This window comes from Zeugodacus cucurbitae, chromosome 3 (genome assembly GCF_028554725.1).
Source record: "Zeugodacus cucurbitae isolate PBARC_wt_2022May chromosome 3, idZeuCucr1.2, whole genome shotgun sequence".
Classification (NCBI taxonomy): domain Eukaryota; kingdom Metazoa; phylum Arthropoda; class Insecta; order Diptera; family Tephritidae; genus Zeugodacus; species Zeugodacus cucurbitae.
In genome coordinates this window covers 68,184,216-68,205,516 of record NC_071668.1, presented here as the reverse complement: position 1 = coordinate 68,205,516, position 21,301 = coordinate 68,184,216, and the positions used below count along the sequence as shown (strand labels likewise).

At 34.7% G+C, this 21,301-nt stretch overlaps 2 protein-coding genes across 7 annotated transcripts; one reads left to right on the top strand and one right to left on the bottom strand.

The window, feature by feature from the left end:
• Positions 1–46: 46 nt before the first annotated feature.
• On the bottom strand, positions 47–21,252 carry LOC105214702 (calcineurin-binding protein cabin-1). Of its 3 annotated transcripts, none has more exons than XM_029041944.2 (23): positions 21,039–21,252; positions 20,851–20,964; positions 20,385–20,504; positions 19,334–20,331; positions 19,100–19,253; positions 18,898–19,019; positions 17,393–17,509; positions 16,980–17,270; positions 16,742–16,925; positions 16,520–16,676; positions 16,277–16,436; positions 15,812–16,055; positions 13,687–14,186; positions 13,441–13,614; positions 13,158–13,368; positions 12,855–13,086; positions 12,491–12,759; positions 3,780–4,327; positions 2,730–3,126; positions 2,499–2,666; positions 1,295–1,360; positions 678–1,218; positions 262–549 (listed from the first exon to the last, which is right to left on the bottom strand). In XM_029041944.2, the coding sequence occupies exons 1-23, from the start codon at positions 21,114–21,116 to the stop codon at positions 473–475; spliced, it is 5,922 nt and encodes a 1,973-aa protein (XP_028897777.2). In that variant the 5' UTR covers positions 21,117–21,252; the 3' UTR covers positions 262–472. The 3 variants fall into 3 exon arrangements, with proteins under 3 accessions (XP_011186574.2, XP_028897777.2, XP_028897778.2); XM_029041945.2 differs by having other exon boundaries at positions 262–546; XM_011188272.3 differs by having other exon boundaries at positions 47–1,218.
• On the top strand, positions 5,797–10,345 carry Ror_1 (tyrosine-protein kinase transmembrane receptor Ror). Of its 4 annotated transcripts, XM_011188270.3 has the most exons (9): positions 5,797–6,131; positions 6,266–6,317; positions 7,616–7,761; positions 7,823–8,473; positions 8,544–8,757; positions 8,926–9,130; positions 9,195–9,642; positions 9,706–9,838; positions 9,913–10,345. In XM_011188270.3, exons 1-9 carry the CDS (start codon positions 6,034–6,036, stop codon positions 10,150–10,152), a joined length of 2,187 nt encoding a protein of 728 aa, XP_011186572.1. In that variant the 5' UTR covers positions 5,797–6,033; the 3' UTR covers positions 10,153–10,345. The 4 variants fall into 4 exon arrangements, with proteins under 4 accessions (XP_011186572.1, XP_028897779.1, XP_011186573.1 ...); XM_029041946.2 differs by lacking the exons at positions 5,797–6,131; positions 6,266–6,317 and adding an exon at positions 6,539–6,612 and having other exon boundaries at positions 9,913–10,343; XM_011188271.3 differs by lacking the exons at positions 5,797–6,131; positions 6,266–6,317 and adding an exon at positions 6,599–6,715 and having other exon boundaries at positions 9,913–10,343.
• Positions 21,253–21,301: the final 49 nt, after the last annotated feature.

Sequence of the window (21,301 nt, the reverse complement as noted above, 5' to 3'; positions counted from 1 at the left end):
ATACGTAATGTATTAGGACTTTATTCCTTTATTCAAATATGTATGCATTAAACTTACAACTTACTATCAGTCTAATATTATAACTTCTGTATTTATATTTAAATTAGTATTGGACGAACTCATCGATTCACTCTGTTGATTGGCCTTTTTACGTTCGGCTAATTTCTGTTGTAGTGTCTTTGTGGGCGTCGTTGGCTGACCGCTAATTGCTTGTGGCGAACTCAATATTACTGGCTGTGTTGTTGATGCTATTGTTGGCAATGGATTAGTTGGCGCAATCGAACTTACCGTAAACTGTTTGAGTGCAGCACCGGTTACATCCATTGTGGGACAGAATAGTGGATGACTCTCACCAAGCATAACGTTTGTTTGTGTACTCAACGTTTCCTGTTTGGGCATTTGTAGTGTATTCATGGCAGTGTTGGGTAGCATATTCGAACTCATTGCGGTGACGGGAATTGTTTGCTTCGGTTTACGTTTTGCGGCAGTGCGTGGCGGCTTTTGTTGTGTTGGCATTGAAAAGTTTTGCAGTTGTTGCGGTGGTAGCTGCTGGAAGGTATTACCATCTTGCATTAGATTCATAAACATTTGCATTTGCTGATTATACAAGTCGCTGCTACCAAAAGTTGCTAACGACGGATTTACTAGTGACGCATTCACGACATTTAGATGTTTACCGACTTTCGTTCCACATCCTTTGGCTTTCGTTTGCGTTGTTGGACTACTCATAGTCATGGTGAAATTGGCGGATTGCGCATGTGCAACGGATGAGACAGGTGAGGCGTTGTAAATGAATGGTGATGCTGCTACATTTGTATCGGTTGGATTGATGCTAGTGTTGAGTTTATTACTCGCCGTGACGGTGGAAACGTTGGGCATATTCATTGGCATTGTGGTATTGATGCTGCAAAATGGTGTTATTGTTATGTCGTAATTAGCCAATGACTGTGCGGCGCTAATCGATGTCTGTGTAATGGCAGTTTCTTGTGGATGCTTCGTTATTGATGGTGTTATTGTTGTTTCCATGGGCAATGAAGCTGATAGAAATATAGGATTCGGTGCTAAAGCTGACAAATTGCTCATTGAAGACAGTACGGGATTTGTTTGCATTGCCATAGGTGGCATCGTAGGTGCAATTGGTGCAGCAGCAATTGGCTCGTTGGGTAAGGATTGCAACATGGCTTTATATTGCTCTAGCACTTCCCTCATGAATAGGGGCTGTAAAAATTAATAATTATGATTATTTATGTAATAAGAAGTAAGTTTCTTTACTGTTTTATGAATTTACACATACATCATTTTGTTTGCTTTCTATTACTTGTTTAGATGCCTCCAACAGTTGCTGCATCTCTAAGGATAACTGAAATAAAGAAGAGAAGAAGAAATAAAGAGAAGAAGAAATAAAGAAGAGAATTTTTAGCTTCAATGTACAAAATCAACACCGATTTCTATTAAGTAGTATTAGTCGTTCCGTTGTGTTATAGTCAACCTTTCAACTTGTCGTTTCATTGTACGATTTGCCGAAAATGGAGATTCTAAAAGTAGGCGTTCCAAGGTGTAGGCTGACAAGAGGGTAAATAAAAAATATATAGACCTTGGACGGTTATATACCCGATCATGCAGATCCCGCTATCTTGAGATTTAAGGTGTAAGGAGTTTTCAAAAAATCCTTTTTTTGGTTTTTGGAATTTTTGTTAAGTGTAATATCTTAAAAATATTCTCTGAAAATTCGAAGTTGATTCGATTATTACTTTTCGAGTTATTCGACAAATAACAAAGTTCGTTTGAGCGCTCCAAAACGCTCGGGAGCAACTTTAAATGCGTTTATCTCAAAACTATGTTTTTTGAATTGGTGACAACTGTAACTCGAAAACCGCTCAGTAGATTTTAATGAAATTTGTACAGCTTTTAGAATACATAATAATCCCTTTTTTGTTTTTCAAAAATTTCAATTTTTTAAGACCAATTTACTGTTTATTTTTTCCCGTAAAATCTAGAATAAAAATTCCTGAAGCCGCTATTTTGTTATTTTTTTTAAAAACATCTATTATCTATTTATTAAACTATTTATTTAACTATTCTATTTCTATTTATTAAACTAATTATCCGATTGATTTTAGATGAAGGACTTAGGACTTATGATTGTCACCTTTTTTGAAACTGGGTCAACACAAACAGCTACAACTTTGAAAATTAAAATTTTTTATTTTTCAAATTTTCGTGACTTCAAGTCAAAACATTGCGTAATAATATTATAATTATTACTTTTGTAAAATAACATGATTGAAAAGCAAAAAAAAAAAAAAAAATACTGAAAATTCTAATTTTTTCGTGTCTCTGACTACCCCAACCCCTTAAGAAAATTATATATTCTAGAAAGGTGCTCGATACCATATAATGATTTCGGTAATCAGATATGGCATAAACGAAATATTTATTATGAATGTATGTCCTATTGTATGATAATTTAATAATTTAAACAAAAAATTGTTACTTACGAAATCTCCTCTAAGTAGATTGCCCCAAATGGAATCACTGGTTGCTGTAGGCGCATGCATGCCCATGCCAGGCATATTCTCACCACCCATGCCACTCTCAATGCTTTTGTTAAGACTTGTACGTCCGCGTTGACGCATCGTCAGACCGGGTATATAAACCTGTTTGGGCTGCAAAATCAAATAAATATATGAATTAACGAATTAAAAATAACACAAATTTGATGCACTCACTTTCATGTTGAATGACTGTGCTGCAGGATTTATTAGACCCTGAAATGATTCGTAATCATTGCTATTCGTTTTTTCCTGATTGCGACGAGTTGCAATCTCATGTAAACACAGTTTAATAGCTAAATCGAGAAAATTCAGATTCTCTGGCACATTATCGACTTTATTTTGTATGTAAAATTTATATACATCGACCATGAGATCGGTGAAGAGTGATTCCTTCTGATTCATATATTTTAAACACTTCTTATGGACTTTGTATATGTCGATTAAGAGATTTAATGTTTCCACATCATTGCGATTCTCCATATTTTGCTTCAATATGTCTCGCATTATTTGAGCACAATAAGTCAGTGCTTGTTGGGAGAGTTTCACTCTCTCGCAATCTTTTATATAACGTCTGAAATGAAGAAAAAAAGTAAAATAAAGAAAAACAAATTAATAAAGATGGTTTTATAAAATTGGCAATCAGAACTAACTACATTTAATTCGATTCCTTAAGAAGACTTGAGAATTTCAGAAGAATATTATAAAACAATGGATATAATGTATATCCAATAAGGCTATTCATATTAGAAAAATTGATATCAAGGACCACGGATTTTGTCCTTAGGCTTAAGGCAGACACAGAAGGCCTATAATTCTTTAAGAAACTAACTTTCAGAAGATTTGAGAGAAGACTATGTTGTTATTGTTGTACGGACACATTCAAAAAATTTGAAGAATGCCACCGATTCGAATATTCTTGGATTCCGGTTACATAGAACCGAATATCGTGGGAGTGGTGAGAAAAATGTTGTGTCGTTGTTGTAATGGTTATCTACAGCCAGCTTTGGGCGAAAATGCAAAATTAATTGTCATCGGGGTCACCTAACAAGAGACTCAAGAAACGAGCTGTCTTGATGGGTGATAGTATAAAGAGAAGGGTGTAAGATGAGTCAGTTTCATTGGGCATACAAATAGGTCGTATGCATCAGGCGAGAGCTCAGAAACTGCTGTGACACTACAGCTCGCTGCAGACGCATTTAACGATTCACAATTCTTTACACTTACTTGTCTTGCTCTGGCGTCTTAAAAAGTTGCAGTCCTACGTCGATAAGTAATTTGTGATTTTTAGTTTCGTATAGCAATTCAATGGCAATAGCAGCGCATTTGACCAAATGCGATGAGAAATTTCCAGGACGATCGATCTCTGACGACGGTATACGCCAAATGCCATTAAATATGTTATTCCATTTTCTATCGTAGAACACGCCATTAATTTGATTCTCCAAACTGGTTTTGTATTGCCCCAACAATAATTCTTCGCCACGTTGTAGATTTTTGAAATTCGCTAAAGCTGTGTTCTTGTAATGATATGCCAGGCGATAGATCGACTTATAGTGTTCGGGGAAACGTGTGACACACTCTTCTAAATTTTGCACAACTATTTTATAGATATTCTCCACTTTGTAAGCGGGATATGGAGCATTCAGTTTCTTTGAATCGTTCGAAGTGCCATCGGAATCTGAATCCGAGTCGGATGATGATGAGTCTGTACCGCTGGTGACCGATGTAGTGCTGCTTGTTATTGTGGTGGTTGTGACAGTAACACCGCTTTCCTGCAAAAATTATATAATGGTTTAATAACGGTAATTATTATATAAATTTTCTTAAGAGCACTCTTATAAATGTAGTGATGGTATACGTATTGTACAGTACTTCAATATGTTATGGAAACCTGGACTTTCGATTTATGCTTAAGAATCTTAAATATTCCACAGATAGAATCACTCGCGTTTGGTATCTCTGCAAAACTAATACTGTTGTGTAAGCTGACGTTGAGCAACACCAAAAGCTCCGTCAGGAAGGGAAAGGACCTCTCCGAACCGTTCTATACCAAACGAGGATTCAGACAAGGTGACTTACTATCGTGCGACTTCTTTAACCTGATGCCGGAGAAAATAATACGAGCTGCAGAGCTAAATAGAGAAGGTACAATCTTCTATAAAAGTGTACCGCTACTGGCGTACGCCGATGATATCGATATCGTTGGAAACAACACCCGCGCCGTTAGTTCTGCTTTTTCCAGACTGGATAAGGAAGCGTATGCGTCTGGTGGTGAACGAGGACAAGACGAAATATCTTCTGTCGTCAAACAAACAGTCAGCGCTTTCGGCTCCCACGTCACTGTTGACAGTCATAACTTTGAAGTTGCAGATAATTTCGTCTATCTGGGAACCAGCATTAATAGCAATAACAATGTCAGCCTGGAAATCCAACGCAGAATCACTCTTGCCAACAGGTTCTACTATGCCTGAGTAGGCTATTGAAAAGTAAAGTCCTCTCTCGATGAGCAAAAACTAAACTCTACAAGTCCCTCATTATTCCCGTTCTACTTTACGGTGCAGTAGCGTGGACGATGTCAACATCCGATGAGACGGCACTAGGAGTTTTCGAGAGAAAGATTTTGCGGAAGATTTATGATCCTCAGAACATTGGCAACGGCGAATACCGCAGTAGATGGAATGATGAGTTGTAAAATACAGTTTATCTAGGACATAGTCTGTGGAACCCCAAATACGTCTGTGGAACCTCCGAGATACGGAAACGGGATACTGGTCGGAAATAACCTCGCTAAGAACCATTCGAATTTATAGAAATATAAATATTTGGTTCTGGTTGAATGTGTTCTTTGGCTATTGAAAACAAAAGATGAAGACTCAAAATATTTCATATGGACAGGTCCAAAAAAAAACAAAAAAATGAAGATTCAAAATATTTCATATTGACAGGTCCACAGTTATGTCACGATCATTTATTCGAAGGCAAGGCATGGCGTATCTCGCAAAGTATGAGCGATATGCATGCCGAAGAGTGATATATTTCACTACTTTTTCATGTTTAATACAAAATTTTAAGCAAATTTATTAATTTAAAAAATTAAAAAATCTAAAGGAAGAAATTGTATAAGGAATTAAATAAATATTAAACTTCAATGTGGCAATACCGTTCCACCTACATCCTATACGAGGGTTGAAATTGCCTTCACTTCCGATATATGTATATTTAAGGGTGGAATATATTACAATTGCTTTGTTCCACCAAAAATTCAGTGTGTGCGGTCGCCTACAAGTTTTTGTGAATAAAAAATTCTTTTCAAGTGAAATAATGAATTAAAATTTGCAAAAATAAACAGAATTTCAACAGAAATATGCACAACGAAAGGACTAGTTGTGGAGTAAATTTCAAAATTGAAGCAATAATTTAGAAATACGAACAAAAAGGATATCAAACAAAAAAGAGCTAAGCTCGCTGGGGCGAAGTAATGCAGAAGTTGAAGAAAATGTTTACAAAACGAATAACATTTATGTTAATAATATCTGTGTTGAATGTTTGTGGTTCAGACGTGCAGCAGGAAAATGGGTTAGTGCGCTCAAGTGGCTAAAAGCATATATTTTCAAAAAAAATATACATATAAAAAGATAAAAGCAAAAGTTGTATTAAAAAATGTTTTTTAATATTTATGTATTTTTATTTATTTCTTGCCCATTTCACAGCTTAAGTTTTGGGGCGCTAACAGAGATCGCAGCAAAGACGCACAATGAGGAGGTGAGCATAAAGCATTAAGCAGACAATTACATATTTTTTTGTACGAAAGTAATTATAGCAATTTAAGCTGTAATTAAAGCAATGTGTATGTGTGTTGTGTTGTGAAAAGGAGTGAAATGATAAGAGTGCAACGCTAAGCCTACAGAGGTACATATGTATATACATATGTACGTCGGTAGGTGCTTATTTATACACAACTTTTTCTGTGCTTATTGAGCAATTAAATAAAACGTAGTCCATTGACACTACTGTAAACAAAAGACATATTTCTTTGTTGCGATTATTAATTCAAGGAGTGAGTCGCAAATAGTACATAGATATAATATCCGGCTTTTAGCTAGTATATATTAAAAGCGACTTTTGTTGCAGCAGCATAAAGCGTGAATGTCCAACCAACAGTGAGAATAAAAACTTGTAGAAACTAATAAATCAATTAAAGTTTTAAAGTAAAGAGCTTCGCTATAATATCTGGTGATGGTCTAAGTGATGTTGCTTCTGTTTCTTAAGTTTACAAATATCGCCACAAATTAAGAAATATATTCAGTGGAACTTCCGTAACTCAAACTTCTTTAACTCGAAGTTCTCCATAACTCGAACTCTTGAATTGGCAATAGAAGGCAACTTTCATACAAATTTCGTTCCATAAATCGAACTTTTCGACAAGGGCATATACAATATTATAAATTTTACTATCGAGGCAGAATTTTAAAAGAGTCCCTCTATATAGTAAGGAGGCGAACAAAAAATATAATATAACACTTATGAATTGCATAAATAATCTAACACAAGGCATGGGATACAGCCGTCAAGAGCCAAACAATAGCAAAATACAAATACCGTTCCCACGACAGTCGGTTCTACGTAACCGGAACGGACCCGGATTTTTATCCGGTCAAGGACTGTCAAATCGGCAGCATTCCTCAAAATTATTTGGGGAATGTTTTATGCCGCTACAACAACAACAACAACAAAATACAACAAACAAAATTACAGAAAACATCTTTTATCGTATATCCAGAAAACTTTTTGCGAAGTAAATAAATAAAACAGTGTATAAACCTATATCTTAAAGCTTTTTAAAAAAAAAATTATTTTAAAAATTCTATAACTCGAAGTCTCTCTAACTTGAAGTTTTTTTGTGGATTTTGGTGATTCGAGTTATAGAAGTTCCACTATAGTTTTATCAATTAAATTTTGAATATTTTTAGATTTTTATGAGCTTTCATTTAAGAAATATTTTTAAAGAAAAAAACTATAAAAAATAATTTTTAATTAAATTCTATAAATTTAATTTTCAGATACCAGCCGGCATATGTCAAGTCTATCATGGTACGGTATGTGAGAAGTATTTGAAGAATCAAAGCGTCTTCGTACCGCCAAATCTCACACTCAACGAAATCGAAGAGCGTCTAAAGGCAGCCTATGGTGTCATAAAGGAGTCAAAGTATGTACATACAAACATAAATATAAAACAAAATTTATTTATTTATTGCATTGCATTGCAGAGATATGAATCCAAACTGCCGCGTCTATGCACTGCCAAGCCTTTGCTTCAGCTCACTGCCACTTTGTCGCACGCCAGAACGCACAAATTTACTCTACTTCTCCAATCGCGCCGCACAAAAGGAACGCAAATCGAAAAAGAACAACAATGCCACACACGAGACAAGTGCGAGCACTGAGAATCATATCACCGGCTATCGCCGACCACGTTTTCTCGATAAGAATATCAAAGATCGTCGTTCGTTTTTGAAACGTAAATCCACGCTAGCTTATGATGATGTCTTCTCCGCTGAGATATCAAGTCAATATCCACCCACAAGAGAATCGGAAAATTTACGACGTATTTGTCGTGACGAATGTGAACTGTTGGAGAATGAATTGTGTCAGAAGGAGTATGCCATTGCTAAACGGCATCCGGTGTTGGGACAAAAGCTACCGTTGGAAGAATGTCAAAGTTTGCCACGTCACAATGATTGCTCATCGTTGGGCATCACCATCGATGTGAATCCCGAACAGGATTGTTATTGGGAGAATGGTGCCGGTTATCGTGGCACATTGGCGGTGTCGAGCACGGGGAAGACATGTCTGCGTTGGTCTTGGCTAATGAAGGAGATTTCCGATTATCCAGAATTGGCGGGACAAAATTATTGTCGGTAAGTAGCGGCTGTTATATCTATATATATGCATGTATATGTAATATAATTGTGTTGCTTTTCTTCGTAGTAATCCCGGTAATGTCGAAGAACGACCTTGGTGCTTTGTGGACGACAAATCATTTGAGAAAATCATCGAATTATGTGATATACCCAAATGTGCGGACAAAATGTGGTTCTACATATTTGTGACTATTGGCACAGTGATTGGTTGTGTTATATTTTACATGGTTTACGTTTGTCTGAAGAAACGACGCGAGGGCGGCATGACGAATATACAAAATGTGAGTAGAACTGCTGTTAATTTTTAAGTGTCTTTCAGTTCACGCAAATAACACGCTATTGTGACGTCACTAAATTTTTGTCAAACTCAGTTTTTGTACATGAAAAATGTCAGTAATTTTAAAAATAGAAAACATTGTCTAAATTAATTTAATAATTCTCTCACAAAGATCAACACACCGAATGCGGATAAAAATATTTATGGCAACTCACAAGTGAACTCATCCTTGGAAATGACACGTTTAAACAGCAATACAACGAATGAACAACCCTCAATGTTTTCACAAAATCTCGAGCGAAGTTCACTGCTCCGAGTGCCACAGTACACATTGCAAGATATGGAATTCGTTGAGGAATTGGGCGAGGGTGCATTCGGTAGGTCGAAACATTGTCAAATTTACAACAAAAATAAATCACAAAAATCACAACTTCATTGCAGGCAAAGTGTACAAGGGACAGTTGACACAAATGAGTGGCGAGAAAATATTTGTGGCAGTTAAGGCGTTGAAGGAGAATGCCTCACTTAAAACACAACAAGACTTTAGACGTGAAATCGAATTAATCTCCGATTTGAAACACGACAATATCGTTTGCATTTTGGGTGTGGTGCTGAATAAGGAGCCATATTGTATGCTCTTCGAATATATGTCCAATGGTGATCTGCACGAGTTTCTCATCGCCAATTCACCGAGCGAAAATAAAACGCTAACACAATTGGAATTCTTAAAGATCTCACTGCAGATTAGTGAAGGCATGGAGTATTTATCGAGTCATCATTATGTGCATCGCGATTTGGCAGCACGAAATTGTTTGGTTGGCGATAAACTTACAGTTAAAATATCAGATTTTGGACTTTCACGCGATATTTATAGCTCTGATTATTATAGGTGAGTAGTTGTAATGTTTTATAACGAAACAAAAATAAATGAAATTTGTTTATTCTTGTGCAGAGTACAATCAAAATCACTTTTGCCAGTTAGATGGATGCCATCTGAATCGATTTTATATGGCAAATTTACAACTGAGAGTGATGTTTGGTCTTTTGGTGTGGTGCTTTGGGAGATTTATAGCTACGGCATGCAGGTATGAAAATATATTTTACTTCATTTATGGTAAATGCTATGCTTTGACTAAAATCAAACAATTTCATTTTACAGCCATACTATGGTCATAGCAATCAAGAGGTTATAAACTTAGTACGCTCACGGCAATTGTTATCCTGCCCCGAGGCATGCCCGACAGCAGTTTATTCGCTTATGATCGAATGTTGGCATGAGCAGTCCGTACGAAGACCCTCCTTCTCGGAGATCGCACATCGCTTGAAGGTGTGGTATCAAGGGCAACTCAAGCTGAATTCCACACCGACACTCACAATCAAGGCTTCCCCGAATACTTGAAATTTAATTTAACATCAAATATTTGTACTTTTTTTATTATAAGAAAATCAAGTAGTCTTTTTTGGTAATATTTGTACATTTATACGTATACTGTATAACACATACGATATGTAAAAAAAAAAACAAACTACAAAAACACATTTCATGCACAAGTAAGGATTTAAAGAAAACAAAAAATATATCAGTAAACTCTTTAAGATTTCTTGAAAAAAAAAAAATGTATGGATTTGAATTTTATTTGGTAAAGAGTAAATTAGTTTTATCCAAGCGCTGCTTGTTGCTAATGCTTCAATGCAAAGATTTACGATTTTGAAGATTAGTAATATCGCACTAGATGCCTCTAAGGGATGTATAATATTTGTATATTCTCGTAAAAAATTTGCTAAGAGATTATTATAGTTTTGTTTTCACATAACGGTTGTTTGTAAGTCATAAAACTAAACGAATTAGATATAAGGTTATATACATCAAAATGATCAGGATGACGAGACGAATTAAAATCCTGATGTTTAGCTGTCCGTCTGTCCGTGCAAACGATGACTTGCATAATAACCCCGCCTACTTCCTACACAAAGGTTATGTACTCACTAACGAAAAACATCAGATTAAATAACATAAAATTTTACAGAAGAAATGTTAGAAGGAAGCTACACTCACCCATTGGTAGGTCAAAATAATATCTCAGAAACTACTCGACCGATTTCATTGAAATTCGGTTTCTAATATTTTCTTGACACCGTGATGACACGCGTGAAAAATTGGCGAAATCGGCTTAAAACCACGCCTACGAATTCCATCTGATCCGTTCACTTTATAATATATACATGAGGTACCATAAGGTAACTTTACACAAATACTGTATTTGAGCTGTGGCATCACTTGTGATAATCGGTTATTTATATATAACTCGCAAACCAATAAAGCTATATAAACCAAACTTTCTGCAGTCGGTTCTCTTACGTACCCCACCACACACCATGAAAATAGTTGAAATAGAAATTAATAACCACGCCCACCTCCCATGCAAAGGTTAGGTTGAAAATTACTAAAAGTGAGTTAACTCACTAACGAAATACGACAGAAACACTAAATATCACAGAAACAATAGTAGAAGAAAGCTGCACTCAGATTTTTTTACAAATAGAAAAATGGGCGTGGCATCACCCACTTATGGGTTAAGAACCATATCTCAGAAACTACTCGACAGATTTCAATGAAATTCGGTATATAACAATTTCTTTACACTCTGATAACACTGATAAAAAATGGGCGAAATCGGTTCACAACCATGACTAATTTCCTTATAACTCAAATTTGAATTCCATCTGATTCCTTTACTTTATCATGTATACATAAGGAACCAATGAAGATAATGGAATAAAACTTTACACAAATAATACATATCATCTCTGACTTCACTTGTGAAAATATTGTCGAAAACGACTATAACTTTTCAAGACCCCAGATATCGAACATGTTGAACTCAGCGCCTAAGGGTAAATTTTAACCGAAAATTTGGGTAAATCTCTTAGATAATTTAATTAAATTCAGAGAGAATCTTTTTTCTTCTAATAATATGTCTCTGTACCAAAAATGGTTAAAATCGGGTCATAACTTCCCCTAGTTCCCATATACCTAGTTATCGGTTTTTCAAAAATATCAAAATTTCAAAAAAATCGGGCAAGTTTGATACCTTATAAATCAGTTAATATGGGAGATATCTGAGCCAAATTAAGAGAGTAGGATATAGTGTACCTTGGTGGTGAAAATGAGTGAAATCGGTTCTATAAATACTATATATGATGATTTTCGTTATTCTAGTGGACTTTATGCCAAATAAATGTGTCAAATTGTGTGTTATCTTAATAAAATTAAATACATAAATTGCGAGAGTATAAAATGTTTGACTGCGCCCGAACTTAGCCTTTCCTTACTTGTTTGAAGGATTTTTTTTCGGTTCAGAACGAATTATATATCAGAGCAGTGATATCTGCAAAACTTCATAACTTTTAAACCCTTCCCAAGTTTATATTATGAGCCACACTGCACATAGATGCGACGCCTTTGCTACTTTTTGTGGAATACTTTGAAAAAAAAAGTACACTGGAATTAATCTAATTTGATATCTTCATACATAAATTTGCTATAAATTTATGGAATATAATACTTCAAAAACGAAATCTAAAATCGATCGTTTTGAACAATGAACAACGCTTTAGTTGCTGTACAGTTTTAAAAGTACCTAACCTCACTATTAAACTAGTTTTTATAGAGTTAAGAGATATAGTAATATCATTTTTTGCAGTATACGCAGTAATAATAAAAAGGCTTGACTTACCTCCGATTCGCGACGTGAAGGATTGCTTTTAGTAGTTGCAGGTTTTTCGACACTCAACTCTTGTGCTGGCACTACTGGTACTACTTTGGGTGCTTCCTTTTGAACGTCTTTGGGATTTTGTTCTTCTGTTCCTTCTTCTTTTGTTGCTTCCGTACGCGTAGCTGGACTAGAGTTTGGATCGTAATTCGATTTCTTGCAAGTTTTCGCCATTTTGGCTTGCTCACTTTTGTCAATGACAACTTTGCGCTTCAACGCATTCAAACTGTTGCCTGTATGTTTAAATGAAATTGTATTTAATTAGTTATGTAATTATGTAATATTTTGCATCAAAATAAATACAATATAGGTGCAACTGTTAATTTACCATCGATTTTGGCTTTATTAAAAGCAAAAGGACTGCTTGCCAAATTCTTTAAAACGCTGCTCAGATGATTACCAATATCGCGTGAAATTTCTTTTTGTTTTTCCAAGAATTTTATAATCGATGCATTCGTGCGGTAGAAAACTTCCAACGCCTCCACCGACAGCGTTGTGGGATTGCTGTGATTAATCTTGATGGGATAAGTGGCATTACTTTCATACAGATTATTGGCAGCCTATAAATAAGGACATAAAAGTTAATAGTAATTTGGTTGTATAAATATGCGTTTATAAATACGCGAAATACCTTCAGATAAAAATTCAAATATGTTTTAGGATGTTCTTTCTGCTTTTCAGCAATTTTGCCCAACATATACTGGCATAACCATTTCTCCTCATGTGAATCTTCATTCTCTTCGCTTTCTGTTTGCTCAGTATTTTGCAAAGCAGCAGCTAAGGAAAAGCAATTGTGTGATATATTCAATGCACGACCCTTGCGCGTTTGCAGCAGTGATGATCTTTGAAAGAATAAGATTGGCAAATTTATTGTAATAAATATAAACAAATATTGGTATATAAGTGCAGCTTACTGTTCGGCTGTTAAACTTTCAGCTGAGTTCTTGAGTTGTCGTGAGCAATATGAATGCATTGTGTAGGTGAATGAACCGTATTCAATCCAAAGCAACGTTTGTTGACGATTCAAACAAATGCACATTTCAAAACAGCGAATTGTATCCTCAGACTCAGCCAATACGTTATTCGGACTAAAAATATAAGAAAAAAAAACAGATTTAAGAATAAGACAATATTGAATATATGAATATATATGTACATACTTGAGTGGCGTCAAACCATTAAGTCTTGTTTCAATTTTGCTCGCCTTCGACAACGCCATGCCCGCCCACGAATCGAAGCGTGTGGGACTTATTGTTAAATCCAAAGTATAGTATTTAATTGCTTTTGAAAAGTCACGATTTTTGAAATAATAATCCGCTAGCAAATAGAAAATACATCGTATCTTATATGGCAGTGATGTATGCGCTGGTTCTAGTGTCTCAAAATCATTTCCCTTAATGAATTCTAATATTTTCGTAGTTGCTGGCGTTGGATCCAGTTCGGTTGGCATTAAGGCAACAATTTTTAAGAAAAATTGCTCCAAATCCGCCGTTATCGAATCCAATTTGTAGGAGTTTATTTCAGGTAAACACTCCGGTTTATATAAATCAAATACTTGTACCGCCTTCGCCCATGTCAGTTCGACATTGGTTGCCTCATGATCCTCTAGATGGCGTGAACGTGCCTTCTTTTGTGGATAACCGTACAAACAAAATGTCACCTGTGAAAGAAAAGCATTTTAATATACATATGTATATATTTTAATTAATGGGTTAAGTGGGTTTCAAAATTTCGAAAAATTGAAGATAAAAATTTCTTTGCCTTACTAAATATTTAAAATAACTATTCAAAAACATCAAATTAATCCGAGTAACATTTCAAGAAATATATCCTTCGGAAATACCGCCTATCAGTCCACGTCAGTATGAATATAAAACTTTAAACGCATTTATCTCAAAACTCAATTTTTCAAGTCGGTGGACACGTTGACTTAAAAAGTTATAAAGCGATTTTATTCAAAATTTACACACTTCTTGAGAATTACATTATCTAGTTAATGAACGAAGAATTTTTATACTCTCGCAGCAAAGTTGCTAAAGAGAGTATTTTAGTTTTGTTCACATAACGGTTGTTTGTAACACCCAAAAATAAACGAGTTAGATATAGGGTTATATATATCAAAGTGATCAGGGCGACGAGGCCAGTCAAAATCCGAATGTCTGTCTGTCCGTCCGCCCGTCCGTCTGTGCAAGCTGTAACTTAAGTAAAAATTAAGATATCTTGATGAAACTTGGCACACTTATTTCTTGGCACCATAGGAAGGTTGTTTTCGAAAATGAGCACTGCCACGCCCACAAATGGCGAAAACCGAAAACACATAAAGTGTCATAAATAAAGCTATAGAAATAAAATTTGGTATGCAGAATCGCACTATGAAGTGGCATATTTGGACTTAATTTTTTTGGGGAGGTGGGCGTAGCCCCGCCCCCAAATAGGTTTTTTTACATATCTCACAAACCAATAGAGCTGTATAAACCAAACTTTCTGCAGTCGTTTTTTTAGCCACTTCTTATACAGTCCAAAAATAAAAGAAATCGGATAATAACCACGCCCACCTCCCATACAAAGGTTAGGTTGAAAATTACTAAAAGTGGGTTAACTCACTAACGAAAAACGTCAGAAACACTAAATTTCACATAAGAAATTGCATATGGAAGCTCAGATTTTTTTACAAAATGGAAAATGGGCGTGGCGTCGCCCACTTATGGGTCAAAAACCATATCTCAGGAACTACTCGACCGATTTCAATGAAACTTGGTTTGTAATAGTTTCCTTACCTCCCAATAATATGTTGTGAAAATTGGCCAAATCGCTTCACAACCACGCCTACTTCTTATATACCAGAACTATGAAGACGATCTGAATCGTTTACATTACAATATATAAAGTAAGCACTAGTGAAGGTATCGGTGCAGAACTTTGCACAAATACTATGTTTACAGTGTGGTTGCCCCATTCTAAAAATCGCCGAAATCGGACCATAGATTTTTAAGACCCCATATATCGAACACGAGGACCTCGGTGCTTCTAACCTAATATTATGGTTTCCAACTTTCAATGGACTTTATACAATATATATGACGAATATGTGGGTCAAATTGTGTATTATATAATATAAATAAAGTTAAATAAATAACAAAATACTATTTAAACATGTATCTTTGCTTAGCTGAATTTTTTAAATGAAATTATGATTGCATATTTAAAAAAAATGTAAAAATATCCTTTTTTAGCCTCTGAAACCCAACTACCACTTAAAACTTTGCTGTAACATTTATCACTTACTTGCTCCAAATATTCGTAGAGTGTATCGCGACACGAATCATAGAGTGGCGCTCTAATTATCGGCACAATGACATCCAAAATATAATGCAAAAAATCACCACTGTTACGTGTGCACGCCTGAAATTTGCCCAAAAATTCATGTGCTGTAAATAATAAAGTGAATGAGCCTGGCAATGGATCCTCCTCTTCTTCGACATCAGTGTTATTTTTGCATTTGGCCACGGTTAAAGTGCTATTCTCATCACTAAGGAGCGTATAATTTAAATTAAAGTTAGTTTTTATATACATATACATAAAATATATACAGTTGAACCAACTTAACACGAAACATCACAATCCATGGAAGTTACGGAAGTTAATTTGTACGAAATTTGACTTCTATTGTCAATTCAAGTGTTCGAGTTATGGAGAATTTCGAGTTATGGAAGTTCAACTGTATATGTAATTGTAAATATTTCTCTTTACCTCAACAGTATTTGATGTAAAATGACAAAAGGTCGTTTCATATTGAGCTCGTGTTCGGGATTGCTGTTTTTATCAATAGGTTGATTTGCATCCAAATGAAATGACAATACACATATGGTATTCTGGACGAGACGTGCCAGCGTCTCTTCGAGGCAAAGCACTAACAAATGCACAATAAATACATATATTTTATGAATTTTAAGAATTTAGTTAAACCAATAGTTAATTTTATGGCATACTTACAAATATCTGTGCCTTCATTTAAAATTAATACTTCTATATATGAGTAAATATAATTCAATGCAACAGACCACAATTCTTGTTGGCGTATTTTGTTTGCTTCTTTCATATATTTCACAATACTAAAGTGCAAACATTTCTCAGCCCATTTCATGCAATCCTAATAAAAAAAAAAAGTTATTTACTATTTTTAAAGTTTTTTACAATTGCAATTTCGGAACTAACCTCAAAGGCAGTCAGATTCCATAGCGATTGTAGCAGTATTTCGACTTGAGTTTTAAAATTTTTCACCCAATTTTCACAATTTTCTATTTCCACATCATTGCATAAGTTTTCGGTTAGTATTTGCACGATTTCTTGCCATTTTTCTTCCTCAAACAGTTTGGGTATTTTGCTCAATGAAATGCGCCTACAAATATGCTTGTAACATATACACATTTTTTTAAATAAAAATTTAACGCACCTTTTAAAATCCGTTATAGCTTCTTGCAATACATATTTTGTTATACATTTTGTATTTAAATTCGGCAAATGTAATATATATTCATTATCATCGAAAAGTGAGACAATATCTGCTTGATGCTCCAAACATGCAATACATTTGTCCAACTCATTACGTATGTCAAACCATAAGTACTCTAAATTGATAAGACGTAATTTATATTGATTGAATGCTTGACCCAGCGCCACTAAAGCAGTGCCAGATCTGAAGGCCAGTTGATCAAAAACTTGCTTCCATATGGTTGAAAGGTCGCTGAAAAAAATTAAAAAAAAAAGAAAATAATATAAAGCACTATTGAATTAAAAATTTTAAAACTTAAAAAGTTACGTAAGCCAGTTTATGCAGTTATTTACTATTGAGTTCAAAATACTTACGCATCCTGTGCCCTTTTGATAGTGTAGTTGAATTCTAGATAGAGTATAGATATCCGGTAAAATATTTCGATATCTTCAACGCTCTTCTGATTCCATGGTGAACAGTCAAAATTGTCCCTATTGAAAAAAATATTAAGCGAATTATATATGTAACAAGTACGGAAAAGCTAAGTTCGGGTGCAACCGAACATTTTATACTCTCGCAATTTATTGATATAGTTTTATTAAGATAACACAGAATCTGACACATATATTTGACATAAAGTCCACTAGAATAACGAAAATCATCATATATAGTATATGAGGACTGAGGTAATTTCTGAACCGATTTCACTTATTTTCACTAAGATATCTCACATATTAACCGATAAATGAGAAACAAACGGTATTTTTGAAAAGCCTATTATTACGTATATGGGTACTAGGGGTAGTTATGACGATTTTAACCATTTTTAGTACAGAAACACACAGTAAAAAAAAGATGCCCTTTGAATTGAATTAAAATATCTGAGAGACTTACCGGTATTTTCGGTGAAAAAATACCCTTAGGCATTGAGTTCTTCATGTAAAATATCTGGGGCCTTGAAAAGTTATTGTCCGATTTCGACAATTTTTCCACAAGTGAAGCCACAGCTGATAAACAGTATTTGTATAAAGTTTTATTCCGCTATCTGAATCGGTTCCTTATGTATACATTATAAATTCAATGCATCAGTTGGAATTAAAAAAATTGAGTTATATGGGAAGTAGGCGTGGTTATAAACCGATTTCGCCCATTTTTCATGCATGTAATTAGGTTTTAAGATTTCGCCAATTTTCATGTAATTAGGGTTTTAAGAAAATATAATTCGAATTTGATTAAAATCGGTCGAGTAGTTTCTGAGATATGATTTTTGACTCATAAGTGGGCGACCATATTCCATTTTTTAAAAAGTGGCTTACGTCACTCACTCAAAATGGCTTCTTTCTGTCAATTCTTTTTTAAAATTTGGTGCTTTTTACGTTTTTCCTTAGTGAGCTGACGCACTTTTAGTAATTATCAACATATTTTGTGGGCGTGGCCGTGGTCCGATTTCGACCATTTTCAATAGCAACCCTCTCACGATCCCAAGGCACATGTGTACCAAGTCATAAGTAAGTCAAGATATCTTAATTTTTACTCAAGTTATTCGTTGTACGAACGGACAGACGGGCAGACAAACATCCGGATTTCAAAACTATTCGTCACCCTAATCACTTTGGTTATATATACCAAAGTATATATATATATATTGGTTATATATACCAAAGTATATATATATATATTGGTTATATATACCAAAGTATATATATATATATTGGTTATATATACCCTATCTAACTCGTTTAGTTTTATGACTTACAAACAACCGTTATGTGAACAAAACTATAATACTCTCTTAGTAACTTCCTTGCGAGAGTATAAAAATGTATGAAAATACACGTTTCCCCACAACAGTGTTGAAAAAAGCCTAAATTTAACTCACAAATAAATACAAAATATCTCCAGATATAAAACGCGTATGTCATCAGGCACAGCTTTTGTCCAAAAAGCTGAGATATTTTTGAGCCATTCGAAAACCAAAAGCGGTGGATCCAGAGATTTAGCCTTTATATTTAAAATAATGGAAAATTGGTATTATATTTATCACAAAGCTGTCTATAAAAAGAACTTATCAAAAATGTTACCTCAATTTTCGCAACAAACTCGTCAAAAGCTGCGCGTGTTATTTCCTGAAATGCCTCATTTGACATTATTTCTTTGCAGGTTTTGCATTTCTCATCAACTAATTTGTCATTGTTGTTAACAGTGCCAAAAGGCCACTCTGCATCAAAGTTAACACTACAAAGATTTTAAATATATATGTATTTATATAGAACTTGCTTTCAACTATTTCTATGTTTCAGTTAGCAATAACTTACTTCGAGTATTTGGCGAAAATCTTTCTTAATATACCCTTTAACGTGGTATCCACTTCGACACGGTCGGTTGCAACTTTTTTGCGTGAATTATAACGTCGATTTTTGTGCCAACCCCATTGTTCCAGAAAATGTAAATCACTGCAGCGTCTACGTGGTTTAGTCTTATTCGCTTCGGAATTGTTGGTTGATTTCTCATAATTTTCCGCTTCATCGGGTGAATTTTCGGCTACTTTCTTTGTTTGCTCCGCATCACTTGTGGGTGGTGTGTTGGTAACTAGCGTTTCTGCTGTAGTCACAGTAGCTATATTAGTGCTACTCAAGTCTGTTTCTGGTACTACATCCATGTTATCATTGGAATTACTACTTGGCGCTGTGCTTATTTCCGTTTGACCGAAACTCTCTTGATGTGCTACATTTTCTATTTTACTCGCATTACTGCTATCAGCTAATATATCTTTTAAACTTAATAGCTTAATTAATATTTTGCCGTTTTCTTGCATATATTGATATAACGCTAATATATACTGTCCTACAGTGACCCAATTTAATTCTGTAACACATATCTTTTGCATAATTTCATCAGGCAGTGTAGAATTTGTGTTATCCTTTTCTGTATCAGCATTGCGATAATTCCGCGGAAATGCGCTCTCCTTTGTCCACGTAGTGAGTGGTTTCAAACTTTTCGGTATTGGTCCATACATATCTTCACAAAGCGGCATAGATGATTTAAAGGTGTCAGATATTTCATATAGAATTTTCGCTGCACGTTCATAGGTGGGATCTCTGGTGTATAATTTCAATGCGTAGCCATATGCGCCGATTATATTATGATTCTCACATAGCGTTCGTAACATACCATCAGCGGCACTCCAGTGTTGTGCATTACAACGTAGGCATCGCTCAAAAGCGAACTCAGCCAGCTCTATTGCGTTAAGCTTTAATGCAAGCTGACCAAAGCGATGCATAGTATGTACATCTGTGTCATCAAATTGCGTGGCCTACAAATTTTATATTATAAGTCGACGTTAAAATATATATTTTAAAGAAATACCATTATATAGTGCTCCAAAGCCAATTCATTCTCATTTTTCTCTTCGTATATAAAAGCAATATTTTTATGACAATTGTAACGAATCGTACGTAATTTGCCATTTGGATCTTCTTCGAGCAGCTAGAATATATAAATAAAGAAATATTCAGAATATTATTTACAACAGCTGCAGTTAAAAATTAATATTGAAAATGAGAACATTTCACGTTTACTGACTGTAAATTCAACTAGTCCGTAATCACACTAGTCAGATATACGATCATCTGAAAAAATATTATCACAGAACTTTTGCATTGTATACTTCCGTGAAGGTGGTAGCGCTTTTGAAACTTGACCAAGACATTTTCGTGTCACACTATATACACTCACGTTTTCACAGACACTTTGAGCACTTATTTTCAATGAAATATTTATTTTTCCGGCTTTTGCTAAAATAAATAAAAACAAAGTAAAAAATATTGCAAACCTCGTTGAGAACTTGTGTTTCCAAGAGCTGGTTTAGCAAAGAAAGTGCAAACTTTACATCTCCTTTCCATTTTAGGTTTATTGCCTTTAAATATTCCGCTTCTGCGATTGCTTCCTTAAAAAAAAAAAAACAAGTTTGATTAAACACATAAACAGCATCAAATAATAAACAAACTAAAATAATCTCACTTGCGCTTCTTTTGTAACCACGATTTGGTCCTCGGGCTCTTCATTGCATTCTTCATTTAATGCAACTATTCTAATCATTATGTTATATATCCAGTATACTCTTCTAATGATTTATATACATACGCATCAAGTTATTAAATGCAAATCACAAATATTATTTATAAAATAAAACATTCGCATATTAGCGATGGAAATAGTAGCTATTAAAGTATTTAACCGGCAATATGATGTTAATGTGATCGATAACACTTGTAATCGATTAA

Bases quoted from the DNA above. Each gene is read 5' to 3' on its own strand.
- Ror_1 (XM_011188270.3), top strand. From the start codon at position 6,034: ATGCAGAAGTTGAAGAAAATGTTTACAAAACGAATAACATTTATGTTA. The intron at 6,132-6,265 runs GTTAGTGCGCTC...CCCATTTCACAG, and splicing joins GACGTGCAGCAGGAAAATGG to CTTAAGTTTTGGGGCGCTAA. The intron at 6,318-7,615 runs GTGAGCATAAAG...TTTAATTTTCAG, and splicing joins CAAAGACGCACAATGAGGAG to ATACCAGCCGGCATATGTCA.
- LOC105214702 (XM_011188272.3), bottom strand. From the start codon at position 21,116: ATGATTAGAATAGTTGCATTAAATGAAGAATGCAATGAAGAGCCCGAG. The intron at 17,271-17,392 runs GTAAGTATTTTG...AATTTTTTTCAG, and splicing joins ATCAAAAGGGCACAGGATGC to CGACCTTTCAACCATATGGA. The intron at 16,056-16,276 runs GTAAAGAGAAAT...TACGCTCCTTAG, and splicing joins TTACATCAAATACTGTTGAG to TGATGAGAATAGCACTTTAA.